Genomic DNA, 18,426 nt, shown 5'->3' with positions numbered 1-18,426 from the left:
GATGAGATATTTTTTTCATATAAGTAACAAACTTGAGTATAAAAATCTTGAGAAAGAAGCTATGGCTTTCTTTAAGGCTATAGAATTGTCATTTATGAAATTCTATGATTTTGACTTCCTCTTTCAATTTCAATTTCTTACTCCTAATTGTAACATGAAATGTTTTGAGTTTTAATCAGAGAATAATTTTCTTTTTCTTCTTCTTCTTCTTCTTCGATGGTGCAACATCCCAAATCGAGCCCTGGCCTCCTCAATACTGCGCCTCCATCCATCACGATCTCTTGCCTCTTGCCTTCATTCTCCAATTCCCGATGCGAAGAAGCTCTGCTGCATCCTTTGAGATGCCATCCACCCATCTCAGTCTTAGCTTTCCCACCGGTCTTCTGCCTCCTGGTTGTCCCATATATATTTTTGTGGGAGACCGAGTGTCTGGCATCCGCTCTACATGCCCTGCCCATCTTAAGCGGTTCAGTCTGACATATACAGACGGGGGTGGCTCTTTATAGAGTGCAGCTAATTCATTGCTGTTTCTTATTCGCCAGACACCCTCATCACACACAGGTCCATATATTCTACGCAGCATTTTCCTTTCCCAGAGGTCTAGATTCGCTGCAGCCTTGGATGATAATATCCACACTTCACTTCCATACGTTACCACTGTGCGTATTATAGTTTTATATATTCTGGTCTTTATGTTCCTATGGATGCTTCTTGACTTGACTATCTGCAGCATAGAGAAGAATGTCTTGTTTTCTTCATTGAGCCTTTTTTGTACTTCTTCCATCTCATCATTATCATCCGCTATGTTAACTCCCAGGTAGGTGAAGTCATTCACTTTTTTAAAGCTATACCATAGAGAAACAATAGCGTAAGTAGATATCCCATGGTATAGGGCGTTTATGTCGCAACTTTTACTGTTATCTCAAGCCGATTACTGTTGATTATTGTCGATTTTTACTGTTTTGTTGGGGTGAGAGTGTATGAACGGCACAGTATGAGAGACTAGGAGCGTCACACAGCTTCACGGGAAAGAACTATCGGCTTGAGATAACAGTAAAAGTTGCGACATAAACGCCCTATACCATGGGATATCTACTTAGGCTATTGCTTCTCTAAGGCTAATTTACCTTCAAGTTAATGACAATATGTTGGTTTCCAAGTAAAAAAGGTTATTTCAGAATAATCTACTTTAGTGTGGAAGAAATCACACATGAAAACCAACACACTAATGATGAACTGTTCTAACTGCCTAAACTTCAGTTTAGTACAGTATCTAGTATTTTTCGATTCTTCCTTCGCCCTCAAAATAAATTATAACTGTCGCAACTTTTACTGTTATCTCAAGCCGATTACTGTTGTTTATTGTCGAATTTTACTGTTTTGTTGGGGTGAGAGTGTATGAACGGCACAATATGAGAGACTACCAGTGTCACACAGCTTCACGGAAAAGAATTACATGAACTATCGGCTTGAGATAACAGTAAATGTTGCGACAGAAATGCCCTATACCATGGAATATCTACTTATGCTATTGTTTCTCTATGGCTATAATCACCCACTGAGAGGGTTCTTCTGTTGTGATGACATCTGCTTTAATGCAGGAACTTGGTTTGTTAACAATTTACTTGTAGCCCTAGTTCCTTAGCTGCCCTTTACAAATTTTTCAAACATCTCTGTGACTGCCGCTACCGATCTTCTCGCTAGGTCAAGCTCCTAAAATCTGTTGAGTTTTATTTATTAATGTATCACTTGTGTCAGCCAAAGTCTCCCTTATCACCCTTTCCAATGCCAGGTTGAAGAGCACTGGTGCCATCAATCATCATCATCTTGATCAAGGAGAGCACCTATTCTGATACATAAACACTCTCCGCAACTTGAAGAAGAAAAATTCTCCTCATTCGTCATTCCATTCTATTCCACTTGTGCTGGACTATTATAAAGTTGGATTGAAAATTATATAAATGATGAATAAATTGATAGAATAAATAATGGACTTTCGCAGGTTGAGTAAACATCGATTAGAAAAGCTTAGAGCCGAACACAGTGGCTTGTCAGAATCTTATAAGGGCTTCTCGCTGTCCTATTGGCTATTCAGCAGACAACCGCTCACGCAGAGCCTCATCAAACTAGCAGAGGCTGACGAGCAGATCGCTCTACAGATATTCCAATGTATTCTACAATATGCAGGATTAGGACAGAATGGTGAGTTTCGCAGATTACTTTTTTACAAGTTATTCATCCTGATAATATGGGGGAAAGAGTTTTTAGCCTACTGAAGTGAAGTGACTCGTCACTTCCTGATCTAATGGATTTATTAGAAGGTGCAACCAGGACTTTCTATATATGAGGTCCTGGTGCAGCCGAATATTAACAAAAAATTTATTTCAACTATACTTGTTGATAAAAAGTTGAATGCTGTAAAATGGTTTTGTTTTTTCTTATATAAATCATCCGAATTACTCATGTTAATAGTAGATTATCTGTTCATACAATGAGTGAAGTGATTTCAAAGAAGTAAAACTGTTCGTTTTTGTTTTTAAACTTTGTAATGACTGAGACTATGAAGGCCTCGGACAATACTTCAGGCAATACTTCTCATCTTACAGCCTTATGCATAGCTGGTTGGTGGGAATATCTACCAGTGACAACTGAAGATTGGGAATGAGAATAGGCATTTCACCAATACCTACTATTACTCAAGTAATAGTAGGTATTGAAATGCTACCAAATTTATCCAAATAGGTTTGATAACTTTCACCTATCACCTAAGGAAAGTCATCGGTTCTAATATATGCTAACATCTTGATAAATCATGAATGGATTTAATGCCTATGAATAATAAGTCCAGTTCAGAGCAAATCAAATTATAATTTTCATAAAACTTTGGGCAATTTACGACAAAAATTTACTGAACAAAACCATTTGACACTTAAACAGAAAATTCTTACAAGCTAAAATACTTATCTATTCATATTGAGCTCATATATTTGGCCACAGGCTTTCAAAATTAGACAAAACATTCAGCACAAATTGAGAAGATAATAAAATTATTTAGATCGCAATCAAAACATTTTAAACTTCACTTATAAAGAAAAATTTGAAGAGGGCTCAAACAATTCAACTTTAGCTAGCAGCCATCTTTTCATGAGAGAAAGACTCAAGGTTTCGGGTGACGCATAGACACGTCATCAATTTGCCAACCTCACTAATAAAGAATACAACTTTACAAATTTCATTTATTATACTCAATAAAACTTTATTTTCAAAGTTATTTTTAACCTTTATGTTGTTTAGAATTATCTGTTAATTCAGAAATAGAACTTTGTTACAGTAGGATGTTCAACACTGGTGTATCTGATAAATTCCCGGTAAAATGTCAAGTCTGCATATCGATTACACCGATATTTGCTATCAAGTTTTATTGATATTGAATTGAAGATTCGATTTTAATTGAGAAAAATGTAATATTACAGTATTGATTTCACGGATTTGAATGTATATTATGACATGATGTATTGTCAAAAACTCAACATCTATTATTGTGCATCTATAAGATGGACAGTTTTGTATTGTTAATGAACAAATTACAAATTACTTCAATGACAAATGAATTCACCAGTGTCAACTCATGCTTGAGAATAGAATACGAAGAAACATATTACAGATTTGAATTGATATCAATTTCTCTTGTGATCTTGTATGAGATTGATTAACTCTTGAATTGTAAATAATTCTAAGCTATAAAAATTTTATCTATTTGAATTAATTACTCGTTCCAAATGAATGAAATTTAAATATTTGATTTTTTGCGAAAATGTCTACACCTATAGAATAAAAATGTAAAATGTTTAGTTTTATATTTTTATTTATCATAGAATACATTCTACATTTTAGTAGCCTGCACACAGTCAGATCAGTTGCCTGGCCAATTTCATTATCACTTGTAGATAAACTCATTGCCTCCCACTTTATTGATAACCTTTTGAAATGAAATGAAATATCTTTATTGGCAAGGAATCAAAACATTATAAATATACAATCACTATAGTGAAAATGAAAAGAAAAATACAATTACTAACTAATTACATTACAATAACTATCATCGACAAGAAACAAAGGATAGCTTTGTATTTATAATATCTTCAACCTTAGTTACAAAGCTCAATCGTCATGATTTTTTTTCTTACCAGGCGAAGCAATTCGACGAGCCGAGGACGAGCACATGAACCTGGTGCAGACGATAATGGAGCACGCGATGCGCAAAGACGTGCTGCTGGGCGAGATGTACCTGCAGCTGATCAAGCAGACGACAGAGCACCCGGACCCCAACTCCAGGGTCAACCTGCGTCACTGGGCGCTGTTGTCGCTCTCCTGCTCGGTGGTGTTGCCGCCGCAGCGCATCATCCGCAAGTACCTCATCAACCACCTCAAGCGCTGCGCCGGTGACTGTGTCACCGAGGAGGGCAAGTACGCCCGTTTCGCTGAGAAGGTGAGTCGGTCACAACAATTATAGGAAAAATGCTGTTGAAGATCTTCAAAACATTTGTCAAAGGTGGAACATGCAATCAGTATTTGGTTCTCAACCATACAGTGAGATTCGCTTTATACAGTCAGAACCTCATTAGCATTGGTTCGCTATCCTCGTCTGCCATTAGTATAGATCTATCCTTTTCTATCTCAGCACCGTTGCCAATTCTTTCATAGCCTATAGATATAAAAATAGAAAGAAAAATAAAAATCTCAGTACCCTTTCTGAATCATTTAATCACAACATGTTTCAACATTGAAGCCATTTCATTGGAAAAAATTGAAAAAATTCAGAAAGGGTACTGAGATTTTTATTTTTCTTTCTATTTTTATTACAAGTAGCCTATAAATATAATTTACTACCAGAATATTTCATATCAATTATGAGAATTCAAAATTAACTTGATTCATGGGAAGATATTTTTTCGGCGGAAATATGTTATATTTGATCAACAAGAATCAACAATTAATCAGATATAACGGAGATAACTTGAATCACAGCTTTGTACTGTAGTAGGAGGTGGTGAAAGAAAGTTGGTAACTTCGCCGTCCTTTAATTTTCGCTGGCTTTATAACTAGAATCTCACTTTATAGTTCACTTATTCTTATCCATTCCATTAACGTAGTTCACAGTTTTTGTTAGTTGAACATTGATGTCTGAGTGCTCTCTAACTTCATGGTTTCTCGAACAATGTTATTTATTCGAAAAATGATTAGCCATCTAAAACTTGAGAAATCTTTGAGTTATCATATATGTGTTTTACATTCTCTGAGTTTTAACTTATCTCTGTATAAGCTTTCATGTTCGAGATCTTCAAAACAATCATTTTGCATATTTTTCCCTCCTCAACCACATGCCAAGATTCTTGAATGGACTTGGCTGTGGGGTGGACGTGTTTTCTGATGGCCCATTAAGTTTAAAGCGCACAATAACGATGCTTCTGAGAGAGAATCAGAATACCGTAACTGAATTTTTAATCAGCAGCCATAATTTTCGCAAATATTTCTATCATTATAAAAATATCACTCTTTATACTTTAATTTTTCTTTATTTGCAAATTCAAACTCATTTTATTCTTACTTACCCCTTATTTTCAAAGTTCTTTGCTGGCAGTTATCATTATCACCCTCAACCTATCATTTATCATTCATATGAGACTGCATGCTCTCTCATCATCTTTATTGATAGCACCTCTCCTTCATCACTTAATATATTCATTTTCACCATCAACTCTATTAAGGAATGTTTTAGAAGTAGTTTTCTAAGTATTTTTTTTTCTTTTCAAACGTTGGTTTTAGTATATTTTTTGTTCTGATTAAACTGTATACTGTACTTATTGTTGTGTTAAGGAAACATATTTGGATCATTACCTGTTGTTTCCGATGTGATATTGTGAATAAATAAATAAATATCTTTTTCTTTAGGGCTACTCTTGAATAGAAATCAAAAATGTAAATTTTAGTATCCTTTTTTTCAACTGTTTATTTACGCCTTGTTTCGGCCATGATGCCATTATCAAGACTTGATAATCATGGCCGAAACATGTCGTAAATAAATAATTTTAAAAAAGGATACTTGGATTTACATATTTTTATTTCAATTGAGTTTTACTTTATCTTGAAATGAGAGAGTCCACATAATGCGAGCAAAAATTAATATATAGATTCTTGGCATGATTCCAGTCGTTTTCTTTACTATGTGTTTGGTTTTCAAGTACATTTCATTCATTCAGTTATCATATATTTCCAATCTGATAATTTGATTTCTGTTGGATAGTGCCTGCTGAAAACACAGGGCACCAAACGCCGCCAATGGCCGCCATCGAGAGAGGAGATAATGTGCACGATCAACAGGCGACCGATCTACGCGCGATTCCACTTCATGGATGGGCAATATCACGCCATCGAATTTCATCCCTCGGCCACCGCATGCGAGGTCATGGAGCTCATCAAGAAGAAGATTGGGCTCAGGGAATCTGCTATGGGTAAGATGCCATCCAAGTCAAACTGTTCTCCATCATAGCAATATAGGAAAGCCTACAACGTTCAAAGCAACAAAGGAAGCAAACGAATTATAGATTTAAAAATGAAAAGAGAGTACTCAGCTGTCATGAAATTTCATTATGTTTTGCTATTTTCTTCTTATAAAATAATTTTATAAGTTTTGTAATTATTCCAAAACTATATAGGAAATAAAACAACTAATAATGCTACAACATTCAAATGAAGGAAGGAGAGGTATTTCAGATTTTACAAAATTCGAAGAAGAGTTCAACTACCAAAAAATTTTCTTTCTATTCATTGTTCACAGTAGTTCAGATGACACTGGTCATTCAATTTAGCACTAAATTGGATTTTCGTTCTAGTTACAGTATCACTACGAACTTTTATGTTTTCCCGCTGATGATTCTTCTCTTGGATTACTAGTGTACTCTTATTAATCTATCAGTTCTTATTCAACAAATTTCAATCATTTTAAATTTATGTTTCTTTTGTTCTTTCTTCAACCTTTCTGAATTTAATATTGATTATTCAAGCTTTATTTGCTTCATTCCAGTTGGATTATTCGGTTGTCATCTTGTTTCAAGGATTAGGTTGAAGTGCCAGTACTTCTGACTTCAAACTTTCTACTGTCACATATTTTTCTCTGCTCGATTATAACCTTTTCACAATTTAACTTTTCAATTACCTTAATACATTTCATAATTTTTGAAGAATTTATGTAAATCAAGAATAATAAATATTCCTAGAATATTTCTCTGCTATAAGGCTCCTGTGATAAACACTTTTGAAATTTTTAGAAATTCTTCTAATTTCACTCTATTCTATTATATTCCATTGTATTCTACTCTATTCTATTCTATCACTTTCCTATTCTTCTTCTTCTTTGTCTCTCCCTAATATGCCTTTAGAGCGTTGGGGTAGCCTCAGTCCATTTCCTCCATGATTCCCTATCCAACGCCATTCTCTTCATCTCTGGAACAGTCTTCCTCTTCTCCGTCGTATCTCCTCAATCCGATCCTCGACCTTGGACGTCCTGCTCTCTCCTTCCTTGCTTTCTCACATTAACATACTGTTTTGTTCTGCAACTATCCCCCATTCGCTGTACATGTCCATACCAGCCCAACTGCCTCATTTCTATCCTTTCACTGACATCTCTCATGCCCACTTCTTCCCTTATTCTAGTATTCCTTACTCTATCCCTTCTTGTCTTTCCAACAGTTTTTCTATGGCACTTCATTTCTACTGTCCTTATCTTGTTTCCTATTCTATTCTTTGAAAAAAATCAATAACAAAATAAAATCATAACAAAAAATCACTTTACTTATATGGGCTACTTCAAATTAATAAAAACAATATAAAAACTTGTAGTACCCTTTCGTAGTTGGAGCTCAAGGCTTCTTTTCCCAGTCACGCCAAAAACTATTGTAATTTAATGATTATTCTATTTGTAAAAATATTTCTTGTATTTGGCAATAAATTTATTACTCATTAAAAACTTTAAAATATTTTAACGTCTATTCTAGTTGTTTGTTTTTATTAATCATAGAAGTAGTTTTCAATTTAAAAATGATTTTTTTTTGTTTATGGATTGTACATTGAGTGTGTAATTGAAGAATTTTGAAGTGACGCATAACCTCTAGCTAAATTTGGACTGTTGTAAAAATTAGAATTGGAACCGTTTTGGGCGTAAGTTAGCCTGTGGTACGTTTCTGTAAGTTGTATGATTCTGAATGATTGAATAAATAAATAAATTGAATCATATTTAAATAAACCATATTGATTGTTGACTGTGCAGGCTACGCGATCTACGAAGTGCTGGGTAACTCTGAGAGGAGCCTGGTGGCCGAGGAGAAGGTGGCGGACGTGATGTCCAAGTGGGAGCGCTATCGCAACGCAAACGCCAACACCAACTCGACGCAACCCAACAAGCCCACCCGCAAGCAGCACCACTTCTTCCTCTTCAAGAAGCACCTCTTCCTCGACCAGTACATGGACCTCGACGACCCTGTCGAGAAGGAACTGCTCTACCACCAGGTGTTACACTGTCTGCGTTCAGATCGGTTCCCTGTCACCGAGAAGGAAGCGGTGAGTGGCTCCATAAAAAACTCACGCGATTGATATTACCAACCGGAAGACCGGTTGATGAATTTTATTTTTGTATTTATTAACATACATAAATATGTGGAGGCAAACAGGTAAAACCCCAAAACTTGCCTCCTTGACACAAATTAAACAATACAAATGTTATAAAGATATATCAACTTAAAATAAACGACATTCAATTTATAATAGGAAAAATCAAAATCATATTTTTTCAGAAAGAATTGAAGTGCGTCAAATTACATAGAATACGCCAAATCAAAGTAGAATTCCAAGAAAACAACCTAGAATTAGGTATCCATCAAATTGAAGAGTATTTAATTCTCTATGCCCCGTTTGAACAAAAGTCTAATGAATTTTAATCGCAATTAAATGCCTCGAGAGCCAATCAGAGAAGTTTTTTTCCCCAAAAAGGGTTATCTGATTGGTTCTTGTGGCATTTAATCATGATTAAAATTTAACTGGCTTTTGTAAAACTGAGCCAAAATGTTTTTTGCACAAAGCATTGAAGAGTGTCAAAATACATAATATGCGTCAAATCAATGTAGAATACCACCTAGAATTAGATCCATTAAATTGAAGACTATTCAATTCTCTATGCCCCGTTTGAACAAAAGCCTGTTGAATTTTAATCGCAATTAAATGCCTCAAGAGTCAATTAGAAAAGCATTCTTTTCGAAATAGTCTTTTTTAAATGATTCTCGAGGCATCCATCATGATTATTTTTTTTCAAAAAAGCCTTATCTGATTATTTCAAATAATCCTCCCTGCCCAACTCTGTATCTTATGATTATAACACTGATTCCTGATTGATTTTGTTTGGCGCAATGGTGTAACCCAGCATTAAACTTCGAGAAAACAGTTCAATGTTAAGCCAAGTTCTTTTTTTATTCATGTGCATTATTGAAAAATATGATTATGCTGCAGACAATAGAAAGGAAATGAATGGTGGAAAGAGATTTTGATGAAAAATCAAAATGCTGAACTCAATTTGGTTTGTAGTTCAGAGGCAATGAATGCTCGAAAAAAGGTAAAGAGGGAGATGATTAGAACACAATTTTTGTCATTACTGTCCATCATTGCTATTCGAATCTAATTATACGATCAATAATAATAACATTAGTCTCCAGTAATAACATAACAATGACCGTCTAAGGCTCGCTTAAAAGTTTTATAACCACAGTTCTGATTTTCGTTCATGTTTTATTTTGCTTTGTCCAATTAAACCTTTGTACGAATCAATTTCTAAGTGATTGATTATTGGTTTTCAGATGATGCTGACAGCGTTGCAAGCGCAGGTGGAACTGGGTGACTGCGAGGACAGTCAGGTGGACTACCGGCCAATAGCGGCCCACTGCCTGCCGGCTCGACTGGTGCCCAACATCCCCCACGAGATGGTCATGCACCACCACCAGAGTCTCTGCAGCATCCCCTTGGATGAGGCCAAGAAGGCATTCCTCAACCTCATTCGCAGCTGGCCGCTGCACCGGTCCACTATTTTTGACGTCATGGTCAGATTCTAATGAAAATGTCTATTCTTATTAAATAATTATTATTAAACGAAAATCTTAATTAAATGCTTAAAATCACCCCGAAGACTTCTGCTACTGCAAATATTGACAACAGGGTAAAAAGGTTTCTATCTGTAGAAAATTTATATTATTCATGAAAAATCTGCTAGAAGCTACGATACATAACATGAGCCTCTCAACACCTCAAACGGTGAAAGAGTGGCTGATGTGGTAGAGATATAGGGATGGGAATGTCTCTCTCACACATATTCCCCTCTTACCCTGCTTTCATATGGCCAGTGTAGAGAATGTTGGAAGTGAGGGTACCGGCTGCCGAGAAGAAACTGACCAAACACTTACATACTTACACCCTAGCGCTATACAGCTCATTCAGAGCCTTGACCTCTTTCAAAAATCCTCTCCATTCGTCTCTATCGGTAGCCTTACGTCTCCATCCACTGACACACAGCTTCCTAATGTCGTCCTCCACATTCTCCAGCCAACGCTTTCTCGGACGTCCTCTCAGCCTTCTCCCTCCTGGGTTGTTTCTGAAGACCTTTTTTACAACTCTTGAATCACTCATCCTCTCAACGTGTCAACCAAACACTTGCCCCCACCCTGAAAAAACACAGTTGAGTCTCATGTGGTGGGAGTTGAAGGTTCGTGTTATAGCTCGTGGCTTCTACTACTATACACTATTCACTTTCTTTCTTTTCTCTTCAACATTATTATATTTGTTTAATCGTGCACATAAATCGATAGAACTTGGCCCAACATTGGCATGGTTTTACTTCTAAAAAAATACCGGAACCCAGACCATGAACAGACGCGAAGCAGGCTGGAGTTGCGAAACTCAGACCACTCGGCCAAACCAGCAGAGGAAATTAATATTTGTTCCTATACTGAGGTCCACGTTATAATGGCAGTGGAGAAAGATATCAGAACAACGTTGCCGATCTTGTCAATGCCTTCTATAGATGGTAGCTATGGTATGATGGTATATATGGTAGCTGATACAGGTTTATTGATGTAGTATTAACTGTTCATTCTCGTTTAAAGTAATCAATCATATTTTATTAAGCAAGAAATTATATTTTTCAATAATTGCATAATGAATTTTCATAATTAAGATGAAATATTTTGTTAATTAATTATTAATTCTACAGTGTTAAAAGACGATCTGGCAACAGAGCAAAGCGAGAAAGAGATAGCGCTATCCGCTTTGTTGAATGATAGACGAGGATAGCAATACCATTGCTAATCAAACTCTGCCATTATAACGTGGACCTCACTATATCATCCAATCATCATATACTCAGAGTATAACTGAGATTCGATTGGTGTAATCTACACGTTTTCCTGTTATGGGGTGGAATCTTGAACAAGTTTTCGAGGTTTCTCTATTAGAAGCGCTGTGGCCAATCCTGTCCTCTTGGGTTTTCCTACAGACCGTTTGAGAGGGACCTTTCAGTTTGTATCATTGAGATTACGACGAGAGAGAGGTTCATGGTCTGTCAAGGGGTCGATTTTCTTCTCCTTCGCTGCTCTCATTGATCAGGTTCCATGTTCCTGCGTTCAATTCTAGAAGTCATCCCAACTTTGATATTATCAGAAGGAATCAGTGGCTACAATGCTCCCCTGTTTAGGTCTTTGATTATACAATATGATTAATAATGTTTTAGATTTGTTTGATTCGGACAGTGCGTTCAGGCGGGACTTGAATAAGATTTATGTTTGATTTTTTTTCTTCTTCCTTTTCTATGTATTTGGTATAGTTCTGTTTTTTCCATATCTCCTAGTCTCTTTGTTTTATGGCCTGATGTCATAGGTAGACGATTTTTGTGTCTTTGGTCTGGATGGTCACAGTGGAATTATTTTTGGGAACTTTTTTGGTAATATTGTTGCTTCATAGTCCATATTATTTTAGTTTCTACTATTGGTATTTCCAGTTTAATCGTTCTTATTCCTACTATAGGTTTATGCCAACAGTAGTCCTAACATAATTATATTGATTATCTTCACATAATATACTAGTGATTTTAACTATAAGATTCTTGTACGCAAAGTTTTCCATTATTCTGTTTTCTTGAATTCTACAGTATTATTTGTTCCAATCATCCAATATGTATTGATTTTATTGTTTGTTATTACATATTATAAGACCAATTTAACAAGTTGTGAATCAAATGGGAATATTCCCAGACAATGATGTTATGTAATTAAATTTGTTATGTAATGTTAATTCGAGAGTACAATTTTAAAATATCAATAGACAAGACAAAAATTATGGCTTTCACAGGTAAACATCCAACCCGGTCAAAAATTGTGATTGACAACAAAGTTCTAGAATAAGTGTCGAAATATACATATTTAAGATGCGACATCAGTTATAGTGAAGATTTGGATATCGAGAAAAAGATTGGAAAATTTCAAGTGGTATGTGGCAATATTAGCAGAACCTTGGGGAAGCAAGCACGGAGAGAAACTATAATGAAATGTTATAGAATAATGGCTGCTCCAGTCCTCCTCTACGGAAGCGAGTCGTGGGTTACAACTAAACCCCTAGAGAGTAGAGTGCAGGCGGCGGAGATGCGATTCCTCCGGAGAACCAAGGGCTGCGATAGAAGGGACCACATCAGAAACGATGATATCCGAGCAGAGCTAGGAATTTACAGCTTGTTGGAAAAAGTCACACAATACCGGAAGCAGTGGAAAGACCATGTGGAAAGAATGCCGGCAGAAAGGCTTCCTCTACAGATATTGAACTATAAACCGGCAGGGAAAAGATCTATTGGTAGGCCACGGAAGAGATGACAATAAATACACTACTTGTATATATTATAGCGTAATTTTGTAATTGAAATATAGATATTAATAAGATGTTTGTAAGTCGGAACAGGCATTAACCTAATCCTTGTACGTAAGATGATGATGATGATGTTAATTCGATTGGTGTAATCCACATATCACGTCCTCCTGTCATGGGGTGGAATCTTAAACAGTTTATTTTCTTACCCGTGTAGCCACAATATTTGATTGCATGTTTTATCACTGGCAAATTTACAATATGTATGTTTTGTTTGTACAGCAATCATTCACGTCGAACTGGCCGCGAGTGCTGTGGCTTGCAGTGGACCAAGTTGGCCTGCACCTTCTGGAGCATCGCTCGAGGAATGTGTTATGCACCTATGAGTATGAGAGCATCCTGAGCTACAACCCGGCACTCAACTGCTTGATGATCATCACCGGTAGTGTCAAGAAGCAGAGTAAAGTCATCCTTACTACATCTCAGGTGCGCCTAATTCACCAGTCATCAGTTCTATTATTTCAACTAGAATATTTCGATATTAATTGGTCAGTTTATAGCGTGAGACAAGATGCCCAAATTCTCGAAAAGTTGATTTTGTACAGAATACGGTCATCCATGCAATATGATGTGTGTATCATAAAATTGAAGTGGATGAGGCTATGGTGATGAGGAATTTGAGAGATGGTGAGTGGGAAGACAGACAAGGATGGAGGACTCGGCTAAAAGAAGGAAGACAGTAAAGTACTGTTAAATCCTAATTTATATATATATATATATATATATATATATATATCATAAAATTCATGAATATAATAATAGTCTAATGCCTTGGAATTCTCTTCAGAAAGCTTAATCTTCGTCGAAAGAATGTGTGTGCGTCAGAAGAGAGCGGAAATCGGATGCAGACGGTTTTAAACCCGATTTTAAAATAAATATCGTTCCGCTCTCTCTCCCTTCTCTCCAACCTCTCTTCTCCCTTGTCGATGAGCAAAATGCATGAAATTCATTGAAGAATAAGAATTTTTATTAGCCACTAAACATTATACAAACATGCAATAGGCTTCGTCAAGATATGAACATTGTTCATATATGTTCGTATTACATAAATGAATTGAAATTGGAGAAGACTCTTGAAGTACATTACATCTCCCTTTATACGAAATAGTTGGGACCTACTCGGTTGATTAAAATAATCGAATAAATGGAGGTTTCACAGGAACCGGCAAAGGGTTTGATTTGATTTGCTAGGTTTACAGACTAATAATAATGAGAAGCTGGAAGTCAACCAGACTGTTAACTACATAATACTGATATGGCGTATTTAAATATTATTCTGACTAATAATAATTTGAAAGGAGGTACCTCCAATAATATTATAAGTTTAAATTAACAATATATAGTCATGATTGAATTTATTTTGGAAATAGAAATTTCCAAAGATCACTCAAGGTATCAAACCTATCATATACATTACCCAATATACATTATCAACACTGTACAGTAGAAATAACTGTACAGTTTAGTTCAATATTATTGAGTCTGATTTCAAGAGTTCGAATAATAATGTAGATTACATTTTAAAATTTTCTCAACAAGGAGTTTTATCACCTTTTAAACATATTATATTTCTAAGTGTAATTTATTATGCTATATGGACATTTTTTGGAGATTTCAGACATTTTGAGAAGTAAATACGGTCCTCGTATTCGAACCAAACCGATAAAAACTTAGTTTTTGTACTGGTTATGTTTTACTATTCTCCAGGTAATTTGTTTGAACAATAATTGTAAATCGATAAATTTGAACACATTCTATGTCTTTTGTCTCCATACTTGATGTATGTTAAGATTAGTGCTCATCACAAATTTAATTCCATTTATGTTATAATCAATCGATTTAATTCAATCATGTTTTAATCTGATAATAATGATAATGATTGGAGAGGTGGCACATGCTGGACCCATAAACGTTTCTCTACCCATGAAATAATTGGATGAAGTAATACTCTCATATCTAAAAATAACGTTAAAATCATGTTATTATCAGTGACTTCTGTGAAAATTATTTCACTGATTTACATCGTTCAATGATAAGTTTGGTAATTAAGTGAAGATTATTTTCATTTCACAGGCATTCCAAGTGGCAAACCTGATACGCGAGTACACACAGGTGCTGCAGTCTCCACACTCAGTTCAGAGGCGCGATGTCTCGGCCAAGAAGCGAAATGCCAACGCAGCTCGCCCTGTCAGCATTCTGCACAAGCCTGCCCCCGTCATCGAGCCTCAGCAGAGCTAAGCCAAATTACATTAGAAACCATATTAAATTAGCTACAATTAATCATCCAATACAGTCCCAGTAATCTCATAAATTAGTTAGCATTTTGTAGTTCAATTTTGACGTGTAATTATTTGAGGAAACAATAACCTTTGTTGAAGAAATTTAATAAATTTTATTACTCAAGTTAAACTTTGAATCATTTGTGTAAGAAAACAATGAATATGATATTATAGAGGTATCTTTATATCTTATCCAGACATTGTATAGAAATTACTATCATTATCAATATAACAGCCTTAAAAATAATGTAAATTACTGCTCAGATACATCCTAATCTACAATTTATCTTGTAAACCGTTTCTCAAAACATATTCATTTTATTGGTTAAGACTTGATTATTGTTATACATACGCCAATATTTCAATAATAAGGTTTATTGAATCAAAAAATCGTTGAAAATGAATAATTTCAATCTTTTATACGTAAAATGTGTCACTGGATATTGAGTTTTCTCTTGTTCTTATTTTGTTATAGATATTGATCCACCACTTTTTATTATGGATAATTATCATAGATAGTAATTCATCTATTGTAAATAGATAAATTGAATTTATTTCTACAAAATTATTATTAGTTTTCAAATTCAAGTTGCTCCAAGATGTCTTAACTAGAAAATTACTCGATTTTTTAAAGAAAATAAACAGATTTAAAACTACTGTACTAGAAAATTATAGATTATAATTCTTTGAAGAGAATCTAATGTACTAAAGATGTATTAAGCGGAGGATATAATATAATATTACTTTGTAAAATATTCCTTCTTATCAGTGGGAATTATGATGATTTCGCGTATAAATTATGTATCTGGCTATATTACATCAAAATACAATGAGTGGAAACTCTATCCTGTAGATTGGTAATTTTATTGCTGAAATGGATATTTATCTAAATTCATGTCAAAACACGAAAAATTCTTTTAAGTACAGTAATAATTTTACAGGAATTCATAGTTAAATTCAGTTCATACTGTATCTCAAACTCATTTCTATAGAATATCACAAAAATATTAATTTTATATCATACTTTATGCAAAGTATTTCATCTTGATTGAAAGTTTCAATTCTACTAGGGCCGAAGTAGCTTCTATATAGCTAACTGAGTTTATGTGAATTATAATAAATGTCCTAGTATTTTATCAAGACAAACCTTTCCCGGGAAATAACATGTTGCATTATTTACAATTTAATGAAATATAGCCAGCTACAGTACAACAATTATTTGTGTGGAATGTTATGCTATTCTGTGGTTTGGTGCTTATAGGTGGTATTATATAAGACTGTTATAATCTGTACAAAAATAAGAATATTAGGCTTTTAACCAATATGCAAATTATATAAATTAAAATTACCTTAACCCTTATGAGTTGAGAGTACATTAACTATTTCTAGTTGAATATCTTTGAAATGACCATAATTGATTCTTTTGATGAATTAAAGATAACAAACTAGTATATTACAATTATATAAAATAATAGGTATCCTCTGATTATGGGTGTAGGTAATTAATTGATATTGACTCATTTCTCATACGTATCTTAAAATCAAGATAATTATGCTCAGTGACTGTTAGAACATTTTCTACAATTCAGTAAGATTTTACATTCATTCAAAATTTATTTGGAATACTATGTATAAACATCTAGGAAATAATTAAATAAATTTGATAAACTCTATAAATTCATAAATCTATAAATCTATGAGTATAATAACATAATCCTAAAATAATTACAAAGAATGTTTGAATCAGATAATCCTATATTAATATGATTTTCATATTTATTAATTTTTCTGATACGTTTCTATTATCGTGTATTAAAATTTTATTGGTAATTCAATCAGATTATAATGAGTCTAATATCAGCATTATATCCAAAGATTATCCTCATTATATTTTCAAATAATTAACCGTCAATATAATTACTATCACAAGATTCTAGTCAGATCTAGTTTTGTATATATGTCTAGTTTTTATTCATGTATTTATTTATTTCATTGACTCGTAGAAACTTTTTCCATGATTCTATACATTTTTTATCTGTTTAATTTCCATTGTATTTTGGTGCTAAAGCATTATATTCGTACATCAATGTCGTTCTCAAGCTTATTTGATAGAAAAATACACTACCGGTACTCAAACCTTTGAATTTTTTTTAATCCGTAAGGTGTATAGAACCACCTATTATTATAGAAACATTCTTTAGTACGGTAATCAGGAGTGAAAGAAACAAGTAATATAATTTGCTTTATATTTTAATATTTGTTCGAATACATGATTGAATGACGATTGTATCAAATTTGACCTTGATGTTTCTTTATCTATATTTATTTTTTAATTGTTTATATTGAACATTTTAGTGCTGTATGAACTTTTATCTCATTGGTGCAATTGAATCAGCATTGTTGAATAATGTATGTATGTTATTGGAAATAATTATATTAGTAATTGTATATTTATACATTTGTTATAAAAGAATTCAAACTGAATTAAAGACGTAATATGTAAGTCATATTATAAGTAATCAACATGCTTTATATCACAAATCAGCTTTTATTTATCGGATGAGATATGCAGTTGATCGATATAAATTTGCTTGTAAAGATTATAATATAATAAAGAAAAGATCTTAGTAACTTATAGTAGCTTATCCTATGTTGAATGATGATAGCTTGAATACTGAAAATTTGTATTATAATTGTATTATACTATTGCTTATCATAGTCAATTTAATGTGTTTTATCCATTCAAATTTGTATTTATAATAATTTATGAATGATTTGTGTTCAATATTTAAAAATAATATCTATTTTATTTTGAACTTCTAATTTGTACTTTTTCATCCCATTAAGTAGGAAAATTGATGTAAATTTTTCCAACAATATTTGATACTACTTATACGTCGTTCTTTTATATGTACAGTGTAAACATTTCAAGTATAAAATAAACTTATGTACCAATATTATCTGGTCGATTTTTTTAATGTTGGTTCTATCTCAGATTTTGTGTCATTGATCCGTTATTATTAATGACTATTATGTGCTCTCAATTTTGAAAGAATGAAAGTTCAAGAATGTAAGACGTCAGATGGAGCAAGAAGCATTTGAATTTGTCAAGCAATGTTATTCTTTACACAGTGATTAT

At 33.9% G+C, this 18,426-nt stretch overlaps 1 protein-coding gene across 1 annotated transcript in view; it reads left to right on the top strand.

The window, feature by feature from the left end:
- LOC111046108 (myosin-VIIa) overlaps positions 1-16,851 on the top strand; it is a 154,900-nt gene extending 138,049 nt beyond the window's left edge. The window contains exons 29-35 of the mRNA XM_039425684.1: positions 2,003-2,202; positions 4,191-4,489; positions 6,305-6,512; positions 8,327-8,616; positions 9,903-10,142; positions 13,231-13,434; positions 15,082-16,851. Of these exons, the coding sequence (XP_039281618.1) occupies positions 2,003-2,202; positions 4,191-4,489; positions 6,305-6,512; positions 8,327-8,616; positions 9,903-10,142; positions 13,231-13,434; positions 15,082-15,246 (1,606 nt within the window). The 3' untranslated portion in view covers positions 15,247-16,851. The remainder of the gene's footprint in view (positions 1-2,002; positions 2,203-4,190; positions 4,490-6,304; positions 6,513-8,326; positions 8,617-9,902; positions 10,143-13,230; positions 13,435-15,081) is intronic.
- Positions 16,852-18,426: the final 1,575 nt, after the last annotated feature.

The sequence above is a fragment of the Nilaparvata lugens genome, chromosome 4 (genome assembly GCF_014356525.2).
Source record: "Nilaparvata lugens isolate BPH chromosome 4, ASM1435652v1, whole genome shotgun sequence".
Lineage (NCBI taxonomy): Eukaryota > Metazoa > Arthropoda > Insecta > Hemiptera > Delphacidae > Nilaparvata > Nilaparvata lugens.
The sequence above is the reverse complement of the archived record's forward strand: the minus strand, read 5'-3'. Positions and strand labels throughout refer to the sequence as shown.